The sequence below is a fragment of the Schistocerca piceifrons genome, unplaced genomic scaffold (genome assembly GCF_021461385.2).
Source record: "Schistocerca piceifrons isolate TAMUIC-IGC-003096 unplaced genomic scaffold, iqSchPice1.1 HiC_scaffold_468, whole genome shotgun sequence".
NCBI lineage: Eukaryota > Metazoa > Arthropoda > Insecta > Orthoptera > Acrididae > Schistocerca > Schistocerca piceifrons.
In genome coordinates, this window is record NW_025728698.1 from 711814 (window position 1) to 736681 (window position 24868).

At 52.9% G+C, this 24868-nt stretch overlaps 1 protein-coding gene, 12 non-coding genes and 2 pseudogenes across 13 annotated transcripts; all 15 read right to left on the reverse strand.

Annotated features, from left to right (window-relative positions):
* Window positions 1-3194: 3194 nt before the first annotated feature.
* Window positions 3195-16648, reverse strand: LOC124752495 (translation initiation factor IF-2-like). Its single transcript, XM_047248997.1, has 2 exons — window positions 16496-16648; window positions 3195-3809 (listed from the first exon to the last, which is right to left on the reverse strand). Exons 1-2 carry the CDS (start codon window positions 16646-16648, stop codon window positions 3195-3197), a joined length of 768 nt encoding a protein of 255 aa, XP_047104953.1.
* LOC124752496 lies at window positions 5361-5553 on the reverse strand. Its single transcript, XR_007012130.1, has one exon. It is a non-coding gene; the product is annotated as a U2 spliceosomal RNA (small nuclear RNA).
* LOC124752508 lies at window positions 6311-6503 on the reverse strand. Its single transcript, XR_007012139.1, has one exon. It is a non-coding gene; the product is annotated as a U2 spliceosomal RNA (small nuclear RNA).
* On the reverse strand, window positions 7261-7453 carry LOC124752520. The gene has a single exon (XR_007012143.1). It is a non-coding gene; the product is annotated as a U2 spliceosomal RNA (small nuclear RNA).
* Window positions 8236-8428, reverse strand: LOC124752526. The gene has a single exon (XR_007012144.1). It is a non-coding gene; the product is annotated as a U2 spliceosomal RNA (small nuclear RNA).
* LOC124752527 lies at window positions 9211-9403 on the reverse strand. The gene has a single exon (XR_007012145.1). It is a non-coding gene; the product is annotated as a U2 spliceosomal RNA (small nuclear RNA).
* LOC124752497 lies at window positions 10161-10353 on the reverse strand. Its single transcript, XR_007012131.1, has one exon. It is a non-coding gene; the product is annotated as a U2 spliceosomal RNA (small nuclear RNA).
* On the reverse strand, window positions 11136-11328 carry LOC124752498. The gene has a single exon (XR_007012132.1). It is a non-coding gene; the product is annotated as a U2 spliceosomal RNA (small nuclear RNA).
* Window positions 12111-12303, reverse strand: LOC124752499. Its single transcript, XR_007012133.1, has one exon. It is a non-coding gene; the product is annotated as a U2 spliceosomal RNA (small nuclear RNA).
* On the reverse strand, window positions 13061-13253 carry LOC124752500. Its single transcript, XR_007012134.1, has one exon. It is a non-coding gene; the product is annotated as a U2 spliceosomal RNA (small nuclear RNA).
* Window positions 14011-14203, reverse strand: LOC124752502. Its single transcript, XR_007012135.1, has one exon. It is a non-coding gene; the product is annotated as a U2 spliceosomal RNA (small nuclear RNA).
* On the reverse strand, window positions 14986-15178 carry LOC124752503. The gene has a single exon (XR_007012136.1). It is a non-coding gene; the product is annotated as a U2 spliceosomal RNA (small nuclear RNA).
* Window positions 15936-16134, reverse strand: LOC124752510. Its single transcript, XR_007012141.1, has one exon. It is a non-coding gene; the product is annotated as a U2 spliceosomal RNA (small nuclear RNA).
* A 1909-nt stretch (window positions 16649-18557) lies between the features above and the next one.
* LOC124752505 lies at window positions 18558-18732 on the reverse strand (annotated as a pseudogene).
* A 498-nt stretch (window positions 18733-19230) lies between these two features.
* Window positions 19231-19405, reverse strand: LOC124752504 (annotated as a pseudogene).
* Between the last annotated feature and the right edge of the window lie 5463 nt (window positions 19406-24868).

A 24868-nucleotide genomic window follows, 5' to 3' on the forward strand; every position in this document is an offset into this window, starting at 1 on the left:
CACTTCCGTGACGTGGGGGCAGAGGAGGCGATGCTCCCTGGTGTCGACGTCACCACAGCGGCCGCAAGCAGCCGAGGGCCGTAGGCGGATGGCCGCCAGGCGATGGTTAGTGGGGATTAAATTGTTGACGACACGGTACCATAGCGCTGAAACCGCCGTGGGAAGGGCTGAGTTGTTAATATTAGCCCAAACTTGGCGCCAGATGACCGACGGTCGTCTGTCCTCTAATTTATGGGGCTTGGGCTGGCCTCGGAGTGCCTGGTAAAGGCGCTTCGACGTGCGTGCCTTGTCAGTGGCCACTGCGAGGACATAACTGCGGTGGAAGTAATAGTCTCTGACCGTCGTCAGCCGGATCGGAATATGCGTCAAACAGACCGGAGCACGCGCCGAGTGTGGACGATAACGGTCGAAGAGGACCGCTGTAGTCCCACTGGGGTCGGCGTCGCGCAAAGCGGCGACACGGTGAATCAGAAGGGCCGCACATTTCCGGGAAAAGTCAATGAGGCCAAGGCCGCCATCGACCTTCGGCAGCGTACAGGTCAGCGCATCAACCTTGAACAGCGCATGCCACCACAAGAGCCAATATACTGCTTGGGATATGGCTCGGCCGATCTGCTTCGGCAGCGTAAGGAGTTGGGCGACATACCATGCTCGTGAGAGGAGATAACCATTAATAAGCCGGATGCGTTGATGGAGGTCGAGCCGTCGATCAGCGTGGCTCACGCAAAGGCCCCTGATGCGTGTGAGAAGCCGCCGCCACGTGAGGGTTAACATACGCTGCGGACAGGCAGTCACCTCAAGACCCAAGATACGCTGTTCCCCTACAACTCGGTACCAGGGGCGTTCGACGGTCAAAGATCGTGGCCCTAGCGGAAGTAACACAGTCTTGTTGGGATTTAACTGAGCACCGGAGGCCCGTTCATAAACATCGAGAATGCGGCGAACGGAGTCGATGTCCCTTGCGTTAGCAACGAACACACCAACGTCATCGGCGTAGGCCGCACAGCGGAAGGTGACGCCTGGGAGAACGACACCGTCGACCAACCGGCCAATGTCACGCAGCATGGGGTCCAGCGCTAAGGCAAACAAATACATCGACAAGGGACACCCCTGTCGAACTGACCGTCTGATGGGAATGGGGCGCGACCGGCAACCGTTCACCACGATAGTGGAATTCGCCCCATCCAAGAAGTTCCGGATGATGCGTATGAAGCGCTCCCCAAAACCCATCCGCGACATAACGCCCAACAGGTAAGGGTGCGAGACCCTGTCAAAGGCACCGGCGAAGTCCAAGGAAAGAATGGCAGCCGGGGTGCGAGTGTCAGCGGTGAGGAAGACAACATCGCGGTACAGGGAAGCGGCGGTGAAGATGTTCCGACGCGAAACGCCACAGGATTGAGTGGGGCAAAGTACCTTAGTCATCGCCTGTTTGAGACGAGAGGCCACGCATCGTGCCACCAACTTATAGTCAGTGTTAAGGACAGTGATAGGACGCAGGTCTTGAGCTCGGCAGTGACCAGTCACCTTTGGAATAAGGGCAATACGTCCAGATAAAAAGTCGGCGGGTAAGTCGCATCCAGCAAAAATCTCCTCGCACATTGTGCAGAAACGGTCGCCGAGCAGGTCCCAAAATTGTTGGTAGAACTCATAAGGGAGACCGTCGGGGCCAGGTGACTTGCGTCCCGGACAGGCACGGAGGACAGAAGTGAGGTCAGCGAGTGTCAGGGGCTCGGTTAAGGAGCCGCGGTCATGACGATCCAAAGAAGTGGGCACCCCACTGACAAGTGCACGTTGGGCGGCAACGTCGACCTCAACATCCTGGAAGAGGTGCGTGAAATGGTCCGTCAGGTGTTGGAGGACGTCGCGGTTGTCTGTGATACACGCACCATCGTCTGTCTTAAGGCGCAAAATGGTGTTCTTCTTGGCACGAGTTCGTTCAGAGGCGAGGTGATAAAGGGATGGCTCCTCGCCTTCAATCAGGGATGCAGAACGACACCGCACCACCATACCGTCGGCTTTCTCCCGAGAGAAGCGAAGGATTTGCGCCTTAATTTTGTTGAGGCGCATGCGGAGCTGATCATACCGGTCAGCAGGAAGATTCAGGGCGTCAGTGAGACACTGCTGATAGAAGGCCAACGTGCTACGTTTCCAGTGGGCGACGTCGCGACTGTATTGCCGGATAACACGTCGCAGCCGGGGCTTCGCACAGCGGAGCCACCAAACCACCGTGGTAGGGTACCGGGAAGTGTCCACGAGACAATCCTGCCACGTTTTCGTGACAAGAGCACGAAGTTCGGGCAGGGACAGATGAAGGGTATTCATCTTCCAAGAGGTGCCACGAGGAACCGGGGCAGGACCCGCGATACGCAAGGAACACGAGTACGCACAGTGGTCACTAAAGGCCACTGGTATGACTTGGACGGCACAAAGGGCGGGAGTCAAATCAGTCGAGACATAAACACGATCAATACGGCTGGCTCCAGTGGGATAGATGTGGGTAAATTGCGTGTAGGCGGGATGGAAGTGGCGCCATGTGTCAGTAAGGTCAGCCGCCCGAAGGAGTGAAGCGAGCGCTTCACACCGCATAGGCGTCGGGACCTGGTCAACGTCGGCCACCACACAGTTGAAGTCTCCGCCAAAGACGATAGGGCGACGAGCTGCTAAGAAAGGGGGGAGATCAGACTGAAAAAGTGTTGTTCTGCCATGCCTGTGGTTAGCACCGGAAGGAGCATAGACATTTAGAAAAAGGACATCTTGAAGGATACATGCAAGAACGCGACCGTTGGGTAGCGTGGTAACGTGGGATGGAATAAACTCTGATCGGTAGAGCAAAGCAGTACCCCGCCGGGCGTCAGGGTCAATGTTATACAGTGCCTCATAACCAGCAAGGTCAGATAGAAAGGGGGCACAAACTTCCTGGAGAAAGACCACATCAAACGCACCAAGGCGGAGAAAGTCCTTCAGAGATCGAAGTTTGACCGGGTTGGAGATGGAGTTGATATTGATCGTTAAAAGGGAGAGGGCTCCCGGCGGACGGTCAAAGGCAGGCATGGGAGAGCAACACAGAGTAGACAACGGCAGATAGGGTCACAGCCGTAGGGAAGCAGGTGTGGAAATATCCACACCAGAACCCAGCGATATCACCCCGGATGTGAGAAACAAATACCAAGCAGCTCATGTGGGGAAAGACCCACTCAATCACGCATGTCATCGCCCTCGTCGTCAGCCCAGTTCAGGCCTCCCCCATCGGCAGGATAGGCTAAGCCAGGCGGCGCAGACGCGTCGGACACAGTAGGGTGTGAAAGGGTGCGAGTACGCTGCATTGGCTGGTCGCTACCCTGGTCATGTTTCCGTTTTGCAGGGATCGCTCCCCGATCTCGCGAGGAACTGATAAGAGCCTCTAGTTGCCGAGCAGTTTGCCGCATACCGCCCGAGCGGTCAGCGGAAACAGAGCGGGAAACTGAGGAGGCCTGAGAGTCAGCCTCACTGCCGCTCTCAGGAGGACGTAAACCGTCCGCTTCCTCCGCCGGCTGGTCCGGGTTCGCCTTCTTGCGCCGATGACGACGGCGGGGGGACTTAGCGTCATCTGCCGGGATGGGCGGGGTAGGAAGAACGACCTCCATCTGTTCGACAGCGACCACATCACTCGCCATAGCAGGCACATCAGACGCCGCCGGCGGTACCGCCACAACGGGCGTCTGGTCCGGGACGGGTCCGTCAGCCGGTGCACTGGGTGCCGGTTGCACTGCTTCTGGCGGGGGCGACACGTCAGGTCGCTCAGTGGGACGGTGGGCAGCGCCCGCCACTACCTCGCTGAGGAGAGGCACAAGGTCGGTACCAGCAGCGCGTTCCCGCGGCAGTTGCACAGGACGCCGGCGCGGGCAGTCCACGCGGAGATGCTCCGTCGATTGACAAAGGGAGCAAGTTTGCGGTTGCCCAATATAAGTGACCTGGGCCCTGGTACTCGCAACATTTATATACGACGGGATGTGCTGGCGGAGGTCCATGCGGACACTACGAACGCCGCTGTTGCCCTGGAAACGGTAGGCACTTCCCCACTTCTCATTCGTGATGCTGAGCACCGTGCCATACCGCGACAGGACACGGCCGATTACGTCATTGGGACACTCAGGGGGTACGTTAAATACCCGCACAGTCCGTATCCCAAAGCCAGATGGCACTATATGCACTGTTCCGACAGTTCCATCGAAGTAGCGGAACGGATGTTCGCCCGCGAGTGCCAGGCCATACTTTTCGTATTTCTCTTGGTCGAGAAATTTCACGAATAACGAGAATAAGACAAAATCCAGTTGAAAGGTGTCGACGTCATTTTCCGGTACTTTCAGATCACCAAATATCCATTCCTGTATTTCAAAGGCCGTAGGCCGTCTCGCTGCTCTGTCGAATACGCATTGAATACTGTTCGACCGGTTCGACATATTCACCGCAAAAATAACAACGCTGGAAAAACCAAGAACAAACGAAACGACCACGAAACGCGACTCGCGACCCGCTACAGAGCACAACGGACCGCTCCGACCGCGGGGTGCTTCTTAGCCAAAAGGCCGAGAAGCGATAAGGAAAAACCGCAGCCGAAGGGCCTAAATGCTTGCAGCGTGTGCGCTCCACATGTGGGAGTGACACACGGTGGTACGGGCCGATATGGCAACTGGCGACCGTCGAAAACACCGCAAAAGCAAGTGCTGGAGGAAAGACAATTCACGGGAGCACTCGTCACCAGCCCAGTACTACCCTCCATGTCGAACAGTAAACCGCGACTCCCATTTGAACGCCGCTAGCTGCCAGGGCAGTGGAGAAGCCGTGAGGCCGCCCCACAGCAGCGCCAGGCCGGCGCGAGCTACACCGGCGCGAGGCCGGCGCGAGCTACACCGGCGCGAGGCCGGCGCGAGCTACACCTAGCCGAGTGCTTACATCGTCCACTGCCTACTGCGTACGTGTGTACACACGTATTCTGCGTGCGTGCGGCGGCGACGACGACGTTCGCGAGGAGCTAAGGATATAACTCCAAAAAATGTAATTAAAATTATCTGTGGCCGGACCATATGTGACGCCAACGAGGCATCCGAAGGCACTCTTCTGTGGCCACATAAATTACCAGCCTAGTGTAATGCGGCTGCAAGAGCGTTCCGGCTAACCGCAAAAAAAAATAAATAAATAAATAAATAAATAAATAAATAAATAAATAAAGTTCGTAAGATAATGTCAAATTAATTACAAGAAATCGTGGTGTGTAAGCAGCTAACTACTGGGCACATCGACAACTACAACAAGTTTTGCTACCAGCGGAATATCTGATAACTGCAGAATATTAACCCATTTCAGGCTATGTTTTAATTAATTTTAGGTGGGCCGATCCCGGCGGTACTGCAATGCCGGGCCAACCCGCGACAGAGGTGGAGCAAGCCCCTAGCACTCCGTCATGAGCCAAAAATGAGTTTAATATTCTGGTCCTGCGATGCAGGACGTATCAGATATTAAGCTGATAAGAACAGATACTACACTTTGATCTTAGCCAAAAGGCCGAGAAGCGATAAGGAAAAACCGCAGCCGAAGGGCCTAAATGCTTGCAGCGTGTGCGCTCCACATGTGGGAGTGACACACGGTGGTAGGGGCCGATATGGCAACTGGCGACCGTCGAAAACACCGCAAAAGCAAGTGCTGGAGGAAAGACAATTCACGGGAGCACTCGTCACCAGCCCAGTACTACCCTCCATGTCGAACAGTAAACCGCGACTCCCATTTGAACGCCGCTAGCTGCCAGGGCAGTGGAGAAGCCGTGAGGCCGCCCCACAGCAGCGCCAGGCCGGCGCGAGCTACACCGGCGCGAGGCCGGCGCGAGCTACACCTAGCCGAGTGCTTACATCGTCCACTGCCTACTGCGTACGTGTGTACACACGTATTCTGCGTGCGTGCGGCGGCGACGACGACGTTCGCGAGGAGCTAAGGATATAACTCCAAAAAATGTAATTAAAATTATCTGTGGCCGGACCATATGTGACGCCAACGAGGCATCCGAAGGCACTCTTCTGTGGCCACATAAATTACCAGCCTAGTGTAATGCGGCTGCAAGAGCGTTCCGGCTAACCGCAAAAAAAAATAAATAAATAAATAAATAAATAAATAAATAAATAAATAAAGTTCGTAAGATAATGTCAAATTAATTACAAGAAATCGTGGTGTGTAAGCAGCTAACTACTGGGCACATCGACAACTACAACAAGTTTTGCTACCAGCGGAATATCTGATAACTGCAGAATATTAACCCATTTCAGGCTATGTTTTAATTAATTTTAGGTGGGCCGATCCCGGCGGTACTGCAATGCCGGGCCAACCCGCGACAGAGGTGGAGCAAGCCCCTAGCACTCCGTCATGAGCCAAAAATGAGTTTAATATTCTGGTCCTGCGATGCAGGACGTATCAGATATTAAGCTGATAAGAACAGATACTACACTTTGATCTTAGCCAAAAGGCCGAGAAGCGATAAGGAAAAACCGCAGCCGAAGGGCCTAAATGCTTGCAGCGTGTGCGCTCCACATGTGGGAGTGACACACGGTGGTAGGGGCCGATATGGCAACTGGCGACCGTCGAAAACACCGCAAAAGCAAGTGCTGGAGGAAAGACAATTCACGGGAGCACTCGTCACCAGCCCAGTACTACCCTCCATGTCGAACAGTAAACCGCGACTCCCATTTGAACGCCGCTAGCTGCCAGGGCAGTGGAGAAGCCGTGAGGCCGCCCCACAGCAGCGCCAGGCCGGCGCGAGCTACACCGGCGCGAGGCCGGCGCGAGCTACACCTAGCCGAGTGCTTACATCGTCCACTGCCTACTGCGTACGTGTGTACACACGTATTCTGCGTGCGTGCGGCGGCGACGACGACGTTCGCGAGGAGCTAAGGATATAACTCCAAAAAATGTAATTAAAATTATCTGTGGCCGGACCATATGTGACGCCAACGAGGCATCCGAAGGCACTCTTCTGTGGCCACATAAATTACCAGCCTAGTGTAATGCGGCTGCAAGAGCGTTCCGGCTAACCGCAAAAAAAAATAAATAAATAAATAAATAAATAAATAAATAAATAAATAAAGTTCGTAAGATAATGTCAAATTAATTACAAGAAATCGTGGTGTGTAAGCAGCTAACTACTGGGCACATCGACAACTACAACAAGTTTTGCTACCAGCGGAATATCTGATAACTGCAGAATATTAACCCATTTCAGGCTATGTTTTAATTAATTTTAGGTGGGCCGATCCCGGCGGTACTGCAATGCCGGGCCAACCCGCGACAGAGGTGGAGCAAGCCCCTAGCACTCCGTCATGAGCCAAAAATGAGTTTAATATTCTGGTCCTGCGATGCAGGACGTATCAGATATTAAGCTGATAAGAACAGATACTACACTTTGATCTTAGCCAAAAGGCCGAGAAGCGATAAGGAAAAACCGCAGCCGAAGGGCCTAAATGCTTGCAGCGTGTGCGCTCCACATGTGGGAGTGACACACGGTGGTAGGGGCCGATATGGCAACTGGCGACCGTCGAAAACACCGCAAAAGCAAGTGCTGGAGGAAAGACAATTCACGGGAGCACTCGTCACCAGCCCAGTACTACCCTCCATGTCGAACAGTAAACCGCGACTCCCATTTGAACGCCGCTAGCTGCCAGGGCAGTGGAGAAGCCGTGAGGCCGCCCCACAGCAGCGCCAGGCCGGCGCGAGCTACACCGGCGCGAGGCCGGCGCGAGCTACACCTAGCCGAGTGCTTACATCGTCCACTGCCTACTGCGTACGTGTGTACACACGTATTCTGCGTGCGTGCGGCGGCACGTATTCTGCGTGCGTGCGGCGGCGACGACGACGTTCGCGAGGAGCTAAGGATATAACTCCAAAAAATGTAATTAAAATTATCTGTGGCCGGACCATATGTGACGCCAACGAGGCATCCGAAGGCACTCTTCTGTGGCCACATAAATTACCAGCCTAGTGTAATGCGGCTGCAAGAGCGTTCCGGCTAACCGCAAAAAAAAATAAATAAATAAATAAATAAATAAATAAATAAATAAATAAAGTTCGTAAGATAATGTCAAATTAATTACAAGAAATCGTGGTGTGTAAGCAGCTAACTACTGGGCACATCGACAACTACAACAAGTTTTGCTACCAGCGGAATATCTGATAACTGCAGAATATTAACCCATTTCAGGCTATGTTTTAATTAATTTTAGGTGGGCCGATCCCGGCGGTACTGCAATGCCGGGCCAACCCGCGACAGAGGTGGAGCAAGCCCCTAGCACTCCGTCATGAGCCAAAAATGAGTTTAATATTCTGGTCCTGCGATGCAGGACGTATCAGATATTAAGCTGATAAGAACAGATACTACACTTTGATCTTAGCCAAAAGGCCGAGAAGCGATAAGGAAAAACCGCAGCCGAAGGGCCTAAATGCTTGCAGCGTGTGCGCTCCACATGTGGGAGTGACACACGGTGGTAGGGGCCGATATGGCAACTGGCGACCGTCGAAAACACCGCAAAAGCAAGTGCTGGAGGAAAGACAATTCACGGGAGCACTCGTCACCAGCCCAGTACTACCCTCCATGTCGAACAGTAAACCGCGACTCCCATTTGAACGCCGCTAGCTGCCAGGGCAGTGGAGAAGCCGTGAGGCCGCCCCACAGCAGCGCCAGGCCGGCGCGAGCTACACCGGCGCGAGGCCGGCGCGAGCTACACCTAGCCGAGTGCTTACATCGTCCACTGCCTACTGCGTACGTGTGTACACACGTATTCTGCGTGCGTGCGGCGGCACGTATTCTGCGTGCGTGCGGCGGCGACGACGACGTTCGCGAGGAGCTAAGGATATAACTCCAAAAAATGTAATTAAAATTATCTGTGGCCGGACCATATGTGACGCCAACGAGGCATCCGAAGGCACTCTTCTGTGGCCACATAAATTACCAGCCTAGTGTAATGCGGCTGCAAGAGCGTTCCGGCTAACCGCAAAAAAAAATAAATAAATAAATAAATAAATAAATAAATAAATAAATAAAGTTCGTAAGATAATGTCAAATTAATTACAAGAAATCGTGGTGTGTAAGCAGCTAACTACTGGGCACATCGACAACTACAACAAGTTTTGCTACCAGCGGAATATCTGATAACTGCAGAATATTAACCCATTTCAGGCTATGTTTTAATTAATTTTAGGTGGGCCGATCCCGGCGGTACTGCAATGCCGGGCCAACCCGCGACAGAGGTGGAGCAAGCCCCTAGCACTCCGTCATGAGCCAAAAATGAGTTTAATATTCTGGTCCTGCGATGCAGGACGTATCAGATATTAAGCTGATAAGAACAGATACTACACTTTGATCTTAGCCAAAAGGCCGAGAAGCGATAAGGAAAAACCGCAGCCGAAGGGCCTAAATGCTTGCAGCGTGTGCGCTCCACATGTGGGAGTGACACACGGTGGTAGGGGCCGATATGGCAACTGGCGACCGTCGAAAACACCGCAAAAGCAAGTGCTGGAGGAAAGACAATTCACGGGAGCACTCGTCACCAGCCCAGTACTACCCTCCATGTCGAACAGTAAACCGCGACTCCCATTTGAACGCCGCTAGCTGCCAGGGCAGTGGAGAAGCCGTGAGGCCGCCCCACAGCAGCGCCAGGCCGGCGCGAGCTACACCGGCGCGAGGCCGGCGCGAGCTACACCTAGCCGAGTGCTTACATCGTCCACTGCCTACTGCGTACGTGTGTACACACGTATTCTGCGTGCGTGCGGCGGCGACGACGACGTTCGCGAGGAGCTAAGGATATAACTCCAAAAAATGTAATTAAAATTATCTGTGGCCGGACCATATGTGACGCCAACGAGGCATCCGAAGGCACTCTTCTGTGGCCACATAAATTACCAGCCTAGTGTAATGCGGCTGCAAGAGCGTTCCGGCTAACCGCAAAAAAAAATAAATAAATAAATAAATAAATAAATAAATAAATAAATAAAGTTCGTAAGATAATGTCAAATTAATTACAAGAAATCGTGGTGTGTAAGCAGCTAACTACTGGGCACATCGACAACTACAACAAGTTTTGCTACCAGCGGAATATCTGATAACTGCAGAATATTAACCCATTTCAGGCTATGTTTTAATTAATTTTAGGTGGGCCGATCCCGGCGGTACTGCAATGCCGGGCCAACCCGCGACAGAGGTGGAGCAAGCCCCTAGCACTCCGTCATGAGCCAAAAATGAGTTTAATATTCTGGTCCTGCGATGCAGGACGTATCAGATATTAAGCTGATAAGAACAGATACTACACTTTGATCTTAGCCAAAAGGCCGAGAAGCGATAAGGAAAAACCGCAGCCGAAGGGCCTAAATGCTTGCAGCGTGTGCGCTCCACATGTGGGAGTGACACACGGTGGTAGGGGCCGATATGGCAACTGGCGACCGTCGAAAACACCGCAAAAGCAAGTGCTGGAGGAAAGACAATTCACGGGAGCACTCGTCACCAGCCCAGTACTACCCTCCATGTCGAACAGTAAACCGCGACTCCCATTTGAACGCCGCTAGCTGCCAGGGCAGTGGAGAAGCCGTGAGGCCGCCCCACAGCAGCGCCAGGCCGGCGCGAGCTACACCGGCGCGAGGCCGGCGCGAGCTACACCTAGCCGAGTGCTTACATCGTCCACTGCCTACTGCGTACGTGTGTACACACGTATTCTGCGTGCGTGCGGCGGCACGTATTCTGCGTGCGTGCGGCGGCGACGACGACGTTCGCGAGGAGCTAAGGATATAACTCCAAAAAATGTAATTAAAATTATCTGTGGCCGGACCATATGTGACGCCAACGAGGCATCCGAAGGCACTCTTCTGTGGCCACATAAATTACCAGCCTAGTGTAATGCGGCTGCAAGAGCGTTCCGGCTAACCGCAAAAAAAAATAAATAAATAAATAAATAAATAAATAAATAAATAAATAAAGTTCGTAAGATAATGTCAAATTAATTACAAGAAATCGTGGTGTGTAAGCAGCTAACTACTGGGCACATCGACAACTACAACAAGTTTTGCTACCAGCGGAATATCTGATAACTGCAGAATATTAACCCATTTCAGGCTATGTTTTAATTAATTTTAGGTGGGCCGATCCCGGCGGTACTGCAATGCCGGGCCAACCCGCGACAGAGGTGGAGCAAGCCCCTAGCACTCCGTCATGAGCCAAAAATGAGTTTAATATTCTGGTCCTGCGATGCAGGACGTATCAGATATTAAGCTGATAAGAACAGATACTACACTTTGATCTTAGCCAAAAGGCCGAGAAGCGATAAGGAAAAACCGCAGCCGAAGGGCCTAAATGCTTGCAGCGTGTGCGCTCCACATGTGGGAGTGACACACGGTGGTAGGGGCCGATATGGCAACTGGCGACCGTCGAAAACACCGCAAAAGCAAGTGCTGGAGGAAAGACAATTCACGGGAGCACTCGTCACCAGCCCAGTACTACCCTCCATGTCGAACAGTAAACCGCGACTCCCATTTGAACGCCGCTAGCTGCCAGGGCAGTGGAGAAGCCGTGAGGCCGCCCCACAGCAGCGCCAGGCCGGCGCGAGCTACACCGGCGCGAGGCCGGCGCGAGCTACACCTAGCCGAGTGCTTACATCGTCCACTGCCTACTGCGTACGTGTGTACACACGTATTCTGCGTGCGTGCGGCGGCACGTATTCTGCGTGCGTGCGGCGGCGACGACGACGTTCGCGAGGAGCTAAGGATATAACTCCAAAAAATGTAATTAAAATTATCTGTGGCCGGACCATATGTGACGCCAACGAGGCATCCGAAGGCACTCTTCTGTGGCCACATAAATTACCAGCCTAGTGTAATGCGGCTGCAAGAGCGTTCCGGCTAACCGCAAAAAAAAATAAATAAATAAATAAATAAATAAATAAATAAATAAATAAAGTTCGTAAGATAATGTCAAATTAATTACAAGAAATCGTGGTGTGTAAGCAGCTAACTACTGGGCACATCGACAACTACAACAAGTTTTGCTACCAGCGGAATATCTGATAACTGCAGAATATTAACCCATTTCAGGCTATGTTTTAATTAATTTTAGGTGGGCCGATCCCGGCGGTACTGCAATGCCGGGCCAACCCGCGACAGAGGTGGAGCAAGCCCCTAGCACTCCGTCATGAGCCAAAAATGAGTTTAATATTCTGGTCCTGCGATGCAGGACGTATCAGATATTAAGCTGATAAGAACAGATACTACACTTTGATCTTAGCCAAAAGGCCGAGAAGCGATAAGGAAAAACCGCAGCCGAAGGGCCTAAATGCTTGCAGCGTGTGCGCTCCACATGTGGGAGTGACACACGGTGGTAGGGGCCGATATGGCAACTGGCGACCGTCGAAAACACCGCAAAAGCAAGTGCTGGAGGAAAGACAATTCACGGGAGCACTCGTCACCAGCCCAGTACTACCCTCCATGTCGAACAGTAAACCGCGACTCCCATTTGAACGCCGCTAGCTGCCAGGGCAGTGGAGAAGCCGTGAGGCCGCCCCACAGCAGCGCCAGGCCGGCGCGAGCTACACCGGCGCGAGGCCGGCGCGAGCTACACCTAGCCGAGTGCTTACATCGTCCACTGCCTACTGCGTACGTGTGTACACACGTATTCTGCGTGCGTGCGGCGGCGACGACGACGTTCGCGAGGAGCTAAGGATATAACTCCAAAAAATGTAATTAAAATTATCTGTGGCCGGACCATATGTGACGCCAACGAGGCATCCGAAGGCACTCTTCTGTGGCCACATAAATTACCAGCCTAGTGTAATGCGGCTGCAAGAGCGTTCCGGCTAACCGCAAAAAAAAATAAATAAATAAATAAATAAATAAATAAATAAATAAATAAAGTTCGTAAGATAATGTCAAATTAATTACAAGAAATCGTGGTGTGTAAGCAGCTAACTACTGGGCACATCGACAACTACAACAAGTTTTGCTACCAGCGGAATATCTGATAACTGCAGAATATTAACCCATTTCAGGCTATGTTTTAATTAATTTTAGGTGGGCCGATCCCGGCGGTACTGCAATGCCGGGCCAACCCGCGACAGAGGTGGAGCAAGCCCCTAGCACTCCGTCATGAGCCAAAAATGAGTTTAATATTCTGGTCCTGCGATGCAGGACGTATCAGATATTAAGCTGATAAGAACAGATACTACACTTTGATCTTAGCCAAAAGGCCGAGAAGCGATAAGGAAAAACCGCAGCCGAAGGGCCTAAATGCTTGCAGCGTGTGCGCTCCACATGTGGGAGTGACACACGGTGGTAGGGGCCGATATGGCAACTGGCGACCGTCGAAAACACCGCAAAAGCAAGTGCTGGAGGAAAGACAATTCACGGGAGCACTCGTCACCAGCCCAGTACTACCCTCCATGTCGAACAGTAAACCGCGACTCCCATTTGAACGCCGCTAGCTGCCAGGGCAGTGGAGAAGCCGTGAGGCCGCCCCACAGCAGCGCCAGGCCGGCGCGAGCTACACCGGCGCGAGGCCGGCGCGAGCTACACCTAGCCGAGTGCTTACATCGTCCACTGCCTACTGCGTACGTGTGTACACACGTATTCTGCGTGCGTGCGGCGGCGACGACGACGTTCGCGAGGAGCTAAGGATATAACTCCAAAAAATGTAATTAAAATTATCTGTGGCCGGACCATATGTGACGCCAACGAGGCATCCGAAGGCACTCTTCTGTGGCCACATAAATTACCAGCCTAGTGTAATGCGGCTGCAAGAGCGTTCCGGCTAACCGCAAAAAAAAATAAATAAATAAATAAATAAATAAATAAATAAATAAATAAAGTTCGTAAGATAATGTCAAATTAATTACAAGAAATCGTGGTGTGTAAGCAGCTAACTACTGGGCACATCGACAACTACAACAAGTTTTGCTACCAGCGGAATATCTGATAACTGCAGAATATTAACCCATTTCAGGCTATGTTTTAATTAATTTTAGGTGGGCCGATCCCGGCGGTACTGCAATGCCGGGCCAACCCGCGACAGAGGTGGAGCAAGCCCCTAGCACTCCGTCATGAGCCAAAAATGAGTTTAATATTCTGGTCCTGCGATGCAGGACGTATCAGATATTAAGCTGATAAGAACAGATACTACACTTTGATCTTAGCCAAAAGGCCGAGAAGCGATAAGGAAAAACCGCAGCCGAAGGGCCTAAATGCTTGCAGCGTGTGCGCTCCACATGTGGGAGTGACACACGGTGGTAGGGGCCGATATGGCAACTGGCGACCGTCGAAAACACCGCAAAAGCAAGTGCTGGAGGAAAGACAATTCACGGGAGCACTCGTCACCAGCCCAGTACTACCCTCCATGTCGAACAGTAAACCGCGACTCCCATTTGAACGCCGCTAGCTGCCAGGGCAGTGGAGAAGCCGTGAGGCCGCCCCACAGCAGCGCCAGGCCGGCGCGAGCTACACCGGCGCGAGGCCGGCGCGAGCTACACCTAGCCGAGTGCTTACATCGTCCACTGCCTACTGCGTACGTGTGTACACACGTATTCTGCGTGCGTGCGGCGGCACGTATTCTGCGTGCGTGCGGCGGCGACGACGACGTTCGCGAGGAGCTAAGGATATAACTCCAAAAAATGTAATTAAAATTATCTGTGGCCGGACCATATGTGACGCCAACGAGGCATCCGAAGGCACTCTTCTGTGGCCACATAAATTACCAGCCTAGTGTAATGCGGCTGCAAGAGCGTTCCGGCTAACCGCAAAAAAAAATAAATAAATAAATAAATAAATAAATAAATAAATAAATAAAGTTCGTAAGATAATGTCAAATTAATTACAAGAAATCGTGGTGTGTAAGCAGCTAACTACTGGGCACATCGACAACTACAACAAGTTTTGCTACCAGCGGAATATCTGATAACTGCAGAATATTAACCCATTTCAGGCTATGTTTTAATTAATTTTAGGTGGGCCGATCCCGGCGGTACTGCAATGCCGGGCCAACCCGCGACAGAGGTGGAGCAAGCCCCTAGCACTCCGTCATGAGCCAAAAATGAGTTTAATATTCTGGTCCTGCGATGCAGGACGTATCAGATATTAAGCTGATAAGAACAGATACTACACTTTGATCTTAGCCAAAAGGCCGAGAAGCGATAAGGAAAAACCGCAGCCGAAGGGCCTAAATGCTTGCAGCGTGTGCGCTCCACATGTGGGAGTGACACACGGTGGTAGGGGCCGATATGGCAACTGGCGACCGTCGAAAACACCGCAAAAGCAAGTGCTGGAGGAAAGACAATTCACGGGAGCACTCGTCACCAGCCCAGTACTACCCTCCATGTCGAACAGTAAACCGCGACTCCCATTTGAACGCCGCTAGCTGCCAGGGCAGTGGAGAAGCCGTGAGGCCGCCCCACAGCAGCGCCAGGCCGGCGCGAGCTACACCGGCGCGAGGCCGGCGCGAGCTACACCTAGCCGAGTGCTTACATCGTCCACTGCCTACTGCGTACGTGTGTACACACGTATTCTGCGTGCGTGCGGCGGCGACGACGACGTTCGCGAGGAGCTAAGGATATAACTCCAAAAAATGTAATTAAAATTATCTGTGGCCGGACCATATGTGACGCCAACGAGGCATCCGAAGGCACTCTTCTGTGGCCACATAAATTACCAGCCTAGTGTAATGCGGCTGCAAGAGCGTTCCGGCTAACCGCAAAAAAAAATAAATAAATAAATAAATAAATAAATAAATAAATAAATAAAGTTCGTAAGATAATGTCAAATTAATTACAAGAAATCGTGGTGTGTAAGCAGCTAACTACTGGGCACATCGACAACTACAACAAGTTTTGCTACCAGCGGAATATCTGATAACTGCAGAATATTAACCCATTTCAGGCTATGTTTTAATTAATTTTAGGTGGGCCGATCCCGGCGGTACTGCAATGCCGGGCCAACCCGCGACAGAGGTGGAGCAAGCCCCTAGCACTCCGTCATGAGCCAAAAATGAGTTTAATATTCTGGTCCTGCGATGCAGGACGTATCAGATATTAAGCTGATAAGAACAGATTTTTATTTTCCGAGATAATTCTTAGTTACAGTTTTAAGAAGTATAATTTTAAGAAAGAATATTCATGACTCTATACAAATCGAGTTTTACAAATTTAATGAAAATTAAATTGAAATATATAGTAGACGGTTCTAACCGCACTTAAATAGTTGAATTTAATTCTAATTCGTGGGTTAAGCCCACTACTTAAATATTGGAAGACCGCGTTAGGCGCGGATGCTTAAGTATATTACCTTAAGATTAATCCCGCGATAGGCGCGGCCTTAGATATTTCAGACCGGGGAAGGTTTGGAACTAGTTTTAGGAACTATTTTGTTTTATTTCATTCATCTCCATGCCCTGACAGCACACTGCACATGCACGGCTGCCAGCGGCTGGTGTGCCACGCACGCAGGCGGGTCACACGCAGCCGGACTTCTCCCCTCTGTCCGCCTTGCGGCAGACGTCACCGGGGTGTCGTGGCAGGAGGGCGTTGCTTCCCACGCTGGCTGGAGACTGCCGGGCAGTAGGCACACGTTTGGCGCCGCCTAGCACCGCGCCAACCGAGGTGGGGGCCATATTCGGCGGACACCACGGAGGGAGGGGCACCAGGCAGCACCGCACGCACCGCTACTGACTCGGCACTGCTGCAGTGCGGCGCGAAGATGGTGTAGCGCCGCAGGTCCCGCGTCGTGGAGGAGAATCTCGACGCCGACGTCACGAAGGCACCGACCTCGAAGTTCTCCGACGACTGCAGTCTCGAGGGTCTCGCAGCCTGACGTCAGAGCATGCCACAGTCTAGGGGGACACATACTGGCGGTGGCCAGTAATGTGTTCCACGTAAATGTCGCGGGACCACTTGATGGTGTCAGACACCATCAGCCGCCGCATCAGTTGGCAGTAGCGGCTAGCGATGCCTAGGTGCCGAAGCACTGCATCGTTCTGGCGGTCCCACGCCCCCAGACTGCCGACAACCAGGGCGTCGACAGTGACGGAATAGCCGCGAGCGGCTAATCCGCGCGCAACGTCGGCGTACTTTATCCTCTTCAGTTGCCGAGCGTTGTCGAGCGCAATCCGCCTATTCTCGAAGGGGATTGTCACATCGACGATGGTCACAGTCTTCGCGGCCTCGTCAGTTATTACGAGGTCCGGACGCAGCCCACTGCTGTCCCCTATGACGGCTTGGTTAATCCTGATGTCAGGAACAGCAGCGTTTCCTCTCCTTGGCCGCCCAGCGACTGCTGTCGCGAGGCGGTTGAGGACCGCGTTGTGACGATACTGCAGGGCTGCTGAGTGCACCATGCACGCGTTAATCACGTGCGGGAGCGTCTCGTTGTTGTGGCCACAGCGTCGGCAGGCTTTGTTGTTGTTTGCCCGCCCATCAAAGCGGCGACAACCGTTCAGAGGCACGACTCCGAGCCTGGCGCGATGGATAAAGCGCCAGTCTGCGAAGCGGGTGTATTTGCCTCCCGCTATGAAGTGGTTGGACGCTGTGGACTCCCTGGTGCACTCGAACACCTTCCCCTGGTCCGGTTTCCTGAGTAGGATGTGGCGCAGGCGCTGTCTCAGACACTCGCGGAGCGTCCGCGAGAGAAGACGTTTGGCGCCCCCTCCCACCCGGACATGCTCGACGCCAGTGTTGACGATGCGTCCCACGCTGTCATCATCGTGCTGCGGTCCATCGCCGCCATCTTCGAGGTGTCGTGTAGTCCCGGTCGCCGTCGCCTCCGTGGCCGGCTGCGTCACCCCTCCGATGCCGCCGGCGCAGCCGAAGGGCCTAAATGCTTGCAGCGTGTGCGCTCCACATGTGGGAGTGACACACGGTGGTAGGGGCCGATATGGCAACTGGCGACCGTCGAAAACACCGCAAAAGCAAGTGCTGGAGGAAAGACAATTCACGGGAGCACTCGTCACCAGCCCAGTACTACCCTCCATGTCGAACAGTAAACCGCGACTCCCATTTGAACGCCGCTAGCTGCCAGGGCAGTGGAGAAGCCGTGAGGCCGCCCCACAGCAGCGCCAGGCCGGCGCGAGCTACACCGGCGCGAGGCCGGCGCGAGCTACACCTAGCCGAGTGCTTACATCGTCCACTGCCTACTGCGTACGTGTGTACACACGTATTCTGCGTGCGTGCGGCGGCGACGACGACGTTCGCGAGGAGCTAAGGATATAACTCCAAAAAATGTAATTAAAATTATCTGTGGCCGGACCATATGTGACGCCAACGAGGCATCCGAAGGCACTCTTCTGTGGCCACATAAATTACCAGCCTAGTGTAATGCGGCTGCAAGAGCGGACCGGCTAACCGCAAAAAAAAAAAAAATAAAATAAAAAAAATTCATAAGATGATGTTAAATTAATTACAAGAAATCGTGGTGTGTAAGCAGCTAACTACTGGGCAAATCGACAACCACAACAAGTTTTGCTACCAGCGGAATATCTGATCACTGCAGAATATTAACCCATTTCAGGCTGTGTTTTAATTAATTTTAGGTGGGCCGATCCCGGCGGTACTGCAATGCCGGGCCAACCCGCGACAGAGGTGGAGCAAGCCCCTAGCACTCCGTCATGAGCCAAAAATGAGTTTAATATTCTGGTCCTGCGATGCAGGACGTATCAGATATTAAGCTGATAAGAACAGATACTACACTTTTTTTTTTTTTTTTTTTTTTTTTTTTTTGTCTTTTTTTTTTTTTTTTTTTTTCTTTTTTTTTTATTATAACGTGTGTACACACGTATTCTGCGTGCGTGCGGCGGCGACGACGACGTTCGCGAGGAGCTAAGGATATAACTCCAAAAAATGTAATTAAAATTATCTGTGGCCGGACCATATGTGACGCCAACGAGGCATCCGAAGGCACTCTTCTGTGGCCACATAAATTACCAGCCTAGTGTAATGCGGCTGCAAGAGCGTTCCGGCTAACCGCAAAAAAAAAAAAAAAAAAAAAAAAAAAAAAAAAAAAAAAAAAAAAAAAAAAAATTAAATAAATAAATAAATAAATAAATAAAGTTCGTAAGATAATGTCAAATTAATTACAAGAAATCGTGGTGTGTAAGCAGCTAACTACTGGGCACATCGACAACTACAACAAGTTTTGCTACCAGCGGAATATCTGATAACTGCAGAATATTAACCCATTTCAGGCTATGTTTTAATTAATTTTAGGTGGGCCGATCCCGGCGGTACTGCAATGCCGGGCCAACCCGCGACAGAGGTGGAGCAAGCCCCTAGCACTCCGTCATGAGCCAAAAATGAGTTTAATATTCTGGTCCTGCGATGCAGGACGTATCAGATATTAAGCTGATAAGAACAGATACTACACTTTTTTTTTTTTTTTTTTTTTTTTTTTGGGCCTCCTGCCTCCCCTACAGCCCTGCCTTGTCCTCTCCAAAAATGCCGCCATCCTAGAGTGTCGACGCAGCACGCACAGGGTGCATTGGGTAGCAAGACTTGTTGCCAGGAACGAAATTAAAGGCGAGGGGCATACTCTGCTATGCCGCAGTGGGCGACGACACTTGACTCAGAAAGACACCTCGCTCTGCAGGTGTGAAGAAATAGTGAGTTGAGAACCAAAAGGGAAGAAAGAAAGAAAGATAGAAATGAAAGGAAATTAAAAACAGGGACGGCAGCACACACAAGTGAAAATGAGACTGGCGAGATAATCCCATCGCCTGGAGAATTAACTAAGGAATAAGCTTCTAAGAGTGATTGCGTGATTCCTATTTGTCCAATAAAGTTTTTGCAATAATTGTTCCAATTGCGAATCTGGGGTGAGTCAAGTCAGAGATTGGTGCAAAAAAAACCAGGGGCAATCCTAGGCAATGCCTGGACAAGGCGCCCTAGGCAACCTTGAACACCGTTTGGTATCCATGGATCATTGCAACTTTCAAATACCGGGCAAAAGTGGTCGTATAGTTTCGAGCAGATTCCGCCACGCGATGCTGGCTCCACAGGTAGTCCATGTAAGAGACAGCATCGGCGAGGGAAAGGTCGTAGATCGTGAAAATGGTGTGGCCCAAGAGCCACACCATTGCGTTACGCCTTGGTCGGGGTTGTGTTTGAAGATCAGGTGTAAGGAACCAGTCGGTGGATACATTTGCTGGCGTCGTCCCACCGATCAGCGCTATGAGTACACGTGCAAGGGTCCACACTTCTGTGACGTGGGGGCAGAGGAGGCGATGCTCCCTGGTGTCAACGTCACCACAGCGGCCGCAAGCAGCCGAGGGCCGTAGGCGGATGGCCGCCAGGCGATGGTTAGTGGGGATTAAATTGTTGACGACACGGTACCATAGCGCTGAAACCGCCGTGGGAAGGGCTGAGTTGTTAATATTAGCCCAAACTTGGCGCCAGATGACCGACGGTCGTCTGTCCTCTAATTTATGGGGCGTGGGCTGGCCTCGGAGTGCCTGGTAAAGGCGCTTCGACGTGCGTGCCTTGTCAGTGGCCACTGCGAGGACATAACTGCGGTGGAAGTAATAGTCTCTGACCGTCGTCAGCCGGATCGGAATATGCATCAAACAGACCGGAGCACGCGCCGAGTGTGGACGATAACGGTCGAAGAGGACCGCTGTAGTCCCACAGGGGTCGGCGTCGCGCAAAGCGGCGACACGGTGAATCAGAAGGGCCGCACATTTCCGGGAAAAGTCAATGAGGCCAAGGCCGCCATCGACCCTCGGCAGCGTACAGGTCAGCGCATCAACCTTGAACAGCGCATGCCGCCACAAGAGCCAATATACTGCTTGGGATATGGCTCGGCCGATCTGCTTCGGCAGCGTAAGGAGTTGGGCGACATACCATGCTCGTGAGAGGAGATAACCATTAATAAGCCGGATGCGTTGATGGAGGTCGAGCCGTCGATCAGCGTGGCTCACGCAAAGGCCCCTGATGCGTGTGAGAAGCCGCCGCCACGTGAGGGTTAACATACGCTGCGGACAGGCAGTCACCTCAAGACCCAAGATACGCTGTTCCCCTACAACTCGGTACCAGGGGCGTTCGACGGTCAAAGATCGTGGCCCTAGCGGAAGTAACACAGTCTTGTTGGGATTTAACTGAGCACCGGAGGCCCGTTCATAAACATCGAGAATGCGGCGAACGGAGTCGATGTCCCTTGCGTTAGCAACGAACACACCAACGTCATCGGCGTAGGCCGCACAGCGGAGGGTGACGCCTGGGAGAGCGACACCGTCGCCCAACCGGCTAATGTCGCGCAGCATGGGGTCCAGTGCCAAGGCAAACAAATACATCGACAAGGGGCATCCCTGTCGAACCGACCGTCGGATGGGAATGGGGCGCGATCGGCAACCGTTCACCAAGATAGTGGAATTCGCCCCATTCAAGAAGTGCCGGATGATGCGTATGAAGCGCTCCCCAAAACCCATCCGCGACATAACGGCCAGCAGGTAAGGGTGCGAGACCCTGTCAAAGGCACCGGCGAAGTCCAAGGAGAGAATGGCAGCCGGGGTGCGAGTGTCAGCGGTGAGGAAGACGGCATCGCGGTACAGGGAAGCGGCGGTGAAGATGTTCCGACGCGAAACGCCACAGGATTGAGTGGGGCAAAGTACCTTAGTCATCGCCTGTTTGAGACGAGAGGCCACGCATCGTGCCACCAACTTATAGTCAGTGTTAAGGACAGTGATAGGACGCAGGTCTTGAGCTCGGCAGTGACCAGTCACCTTTGGAATAAGGGCAATACGTCCAGATAAAAAGTCGGCGGGTAAGTCGCATCCAGCAAAAATCTCCTCGCACATTGTGCAGAAACGGTCGCCGAGCAGGTCCCAAAATTGTTGGTAGAACTCATAAGGGAGACCGTCGGGGCCAGGTGACTTGCGTCCCGGACAGGCACGGAGGACAGATGTGAGGTCAGCGAGTGTCAGGGGCTCGGTTAAGGAGCCGCGGTCATGACGATCCAAAGAAGTGGGCACCCCACTGACAAGTGCACGTTGGGCGGCAACGTCGACCTCAACATCCTGGAAGAGGTGCGTGAAATGGTCCGTCAGGTGTTGGAGGACGTCGCGGTTGTCTGTGATACGCGCACCATCGTCTGTCTTAAGGCGCAAAATGGTGTTCTTCTTGGCACGAGTTCGTTCAGAGGCGAGGTGATAAAGGGATGGCTCCTCGCCTTCAATCAGGGATGCAGAACGACACCGCACCACCATACCGTCGGCTTTCTCCCGAGAGAAGCGAAGGATTTGCGCCTTAATTTTGTTGAGGCGCATGCGGAGCTGATCATACCGGTCAGCAGGAAGAGTCAGGGCGTCAGTGAGACACTGCTGATAGAAGGCCAACGTGCTACGTTTCCAGTGGGCGACGTCGCGACTGTATTGCCGGATAACACGTCGCAGCCGGGGCTTCGCACAGCGGAGCCACCAAACCACCGTGGTAGGGTACCGGGAAGTGTCCACGAGACAATCCTGCCACGTTTTCGTGACAAGAGCACGAAGTTCGGGCAGGGACAGATGAAGGGTATTCATCTTCCAAGAGGTGCCACGAGGAACCGGGGCAGGACCCGCGATACGCAAGGAACACGAGTACGCACAGTGGTCACTAAAGGCCACGGGTATGACTTGGACGGCCCAAAAAGCGGGAGTCAAATCAGTCGAGACATAAACACGATCAATACGGCTGGCTCCAGTGGGATAGATGTGGGTAAATTGCGTGTAGGCGGGATGGAAGTGGCGCCATGTGTCAGTAAGGTCAGCCGCCCGAAGGAGTGAAGCGAGCGCTTCACACCGCATAGGCGTCGGGACCTGGTCAACGTCGGCCACCACACAGTTGAAGTCTCCGCCAAAGACGATAGGGCGACGAGCTGCTAAGAAAGGGGGGAGATCAGACTGAAAAAGTGTTGTTCTGCCATGCCTGTGGTTAGCACCGGAAGGAGCATAGACATTTAGAAAAAGGACATCTTGAAGGATACATGCAAGAACGCGACCGTTGGGTAGCGTGGTAACGTGGGATGGAATAAACTCTGATCGGTAGAGCAAAGCAGTACCCCGCCGGGCGTCAGGGTCAATGTTATACAGTGCCTCATAACCAGCAAGGTCAGATAGAAAAGGGGCACAAACTTCCTGGAGAAAGACCACATCAAACGCACCAAGGCGGAGAAAGTCCTTCAGAGATCGAAGTTTGACCGGGTTGGAGATGGAGTTGATATTGATCGTTAAAAGGGAGAGGGCTCCCGGCGGACGGTCAAAGGCAGGCATGGGAGAGCAACACAGAGTAGACAACGGCAGATAGGGTCACAGCCGTAGGGAAGCAGGTGTGGAAATATCCACACCAGAACCCAGCGATATCACCCCGGATGTGAGAAACAAATACCAAGTACCAAGCAGCTCATGTGGGGAAAGACCCACTCAATCACGCATGTCATCGCCCTCGTCGTCAGCCCAGTTCAGGCCTCCCCCATCGGCAGGATAGTCTAAGCCAGGCGGCGCAGACGCGTCGGACACAGTAGGGTGTGAAAGGGTGCGAGTACGCTGCATTGGCTGGTCGCTACCCTGGTCATGTTTCCGTTTTGCAGGGATCGCTCCCCGATCTCGCGAGGAACTGATAAGAGCCTCTAGTTGCCGAGCAGTTTGCCGCATACCGCCCGAGCGGTCAGCGGAAACAGAGCGGGAAACTGAGGAGGCCTGAGAGTCAGCCTCACTGCCGCTCTCAGGAGGACGTAAACCGTCCGCTTCCTCCGCCGGCTGGTCCGGGTTCGCCTTCTTGCGCCGATGACGACGGCGGGGGGACTTAGCGTCATCTGCCGGGATGGGCGGGGTAGGAAGAACGACCTCCATCCGTTCGACAGCGACCACATCACTCGCCATAGCAGGCACATCAGACGCCGCCGGCGGTACCGCCACAACGGGCGTCTGGTCCGGGACGGGTCCGTCAGCCGGTGCACTGGGTGCCGGTTGCACTGCTTCTGGCGGGGGCGACACGTCAGGTCGCTCAGCGGGACGGTGGGCAGCGCCCGCCACTACCTCGCTGAGGAGAGGCACAAGGTCGGTACCAGCAGCGCGTTCCCGCGGCAGTTGCACAGGACGCCGGCGCGGGCAGTCCACGCGGAGATGCTCCGTCGATTGACAAAGGGAGCAAGTTTGCGGTTGCCCAATATAGGTGACCTGGGCCCTGGTACTCGCAACATTTATATACGACGGGATGTGCTGGCGGAGGTCCATGCGGACACTACGAACGCCGCTGTTGCCCTGGAAACGGTAGGCACTTCCCCACTTCTCATTCGTGATGCTGAGCACCGTGCCATACCGCGACAGGACACGGCCGATTACGTCATTGGGACACTCGGGGGGTACGTTAAATACCCGCACAGTCCGTATCCCAAAGCCAGATGGCACTATATGCACTGTTCCGACAGTTCCATCGAAGTAGCGGAACGGATGTTCGCCCGCGAGTGCCAGGCCATACTTTTCGTATTTCTCTTGGTCGAGAAATTTCACGAATAACGAGAATAAGACAAAATCCAGTTGAAAGGTGTCGACGTCATTTTCCGGTACTTTCAGATCACCAAATATCCATTCCTGTATTTCAAAGGCCGTAGGCCGTCTCGCTGCTCTGTCGAATACGCATTGAATACTGTTCGACCGGTTCGACATATTCACCGCAAAAATAACAACGCTGGAAAAACCAAGAACAAACGAAACGACCACGAAACGCGACTCGCGACCCGCTACAGAGCACAACGGACCGCTCCGACCGCGGGGTGCTTCTTAGCCAAAAGGCCGAGAAGCGATAAGGAAAAACCGCAGCCGAAGGGCCTAAATGCTTGCAGCGTGTGCGCTCCACATGTGGGAGTGACA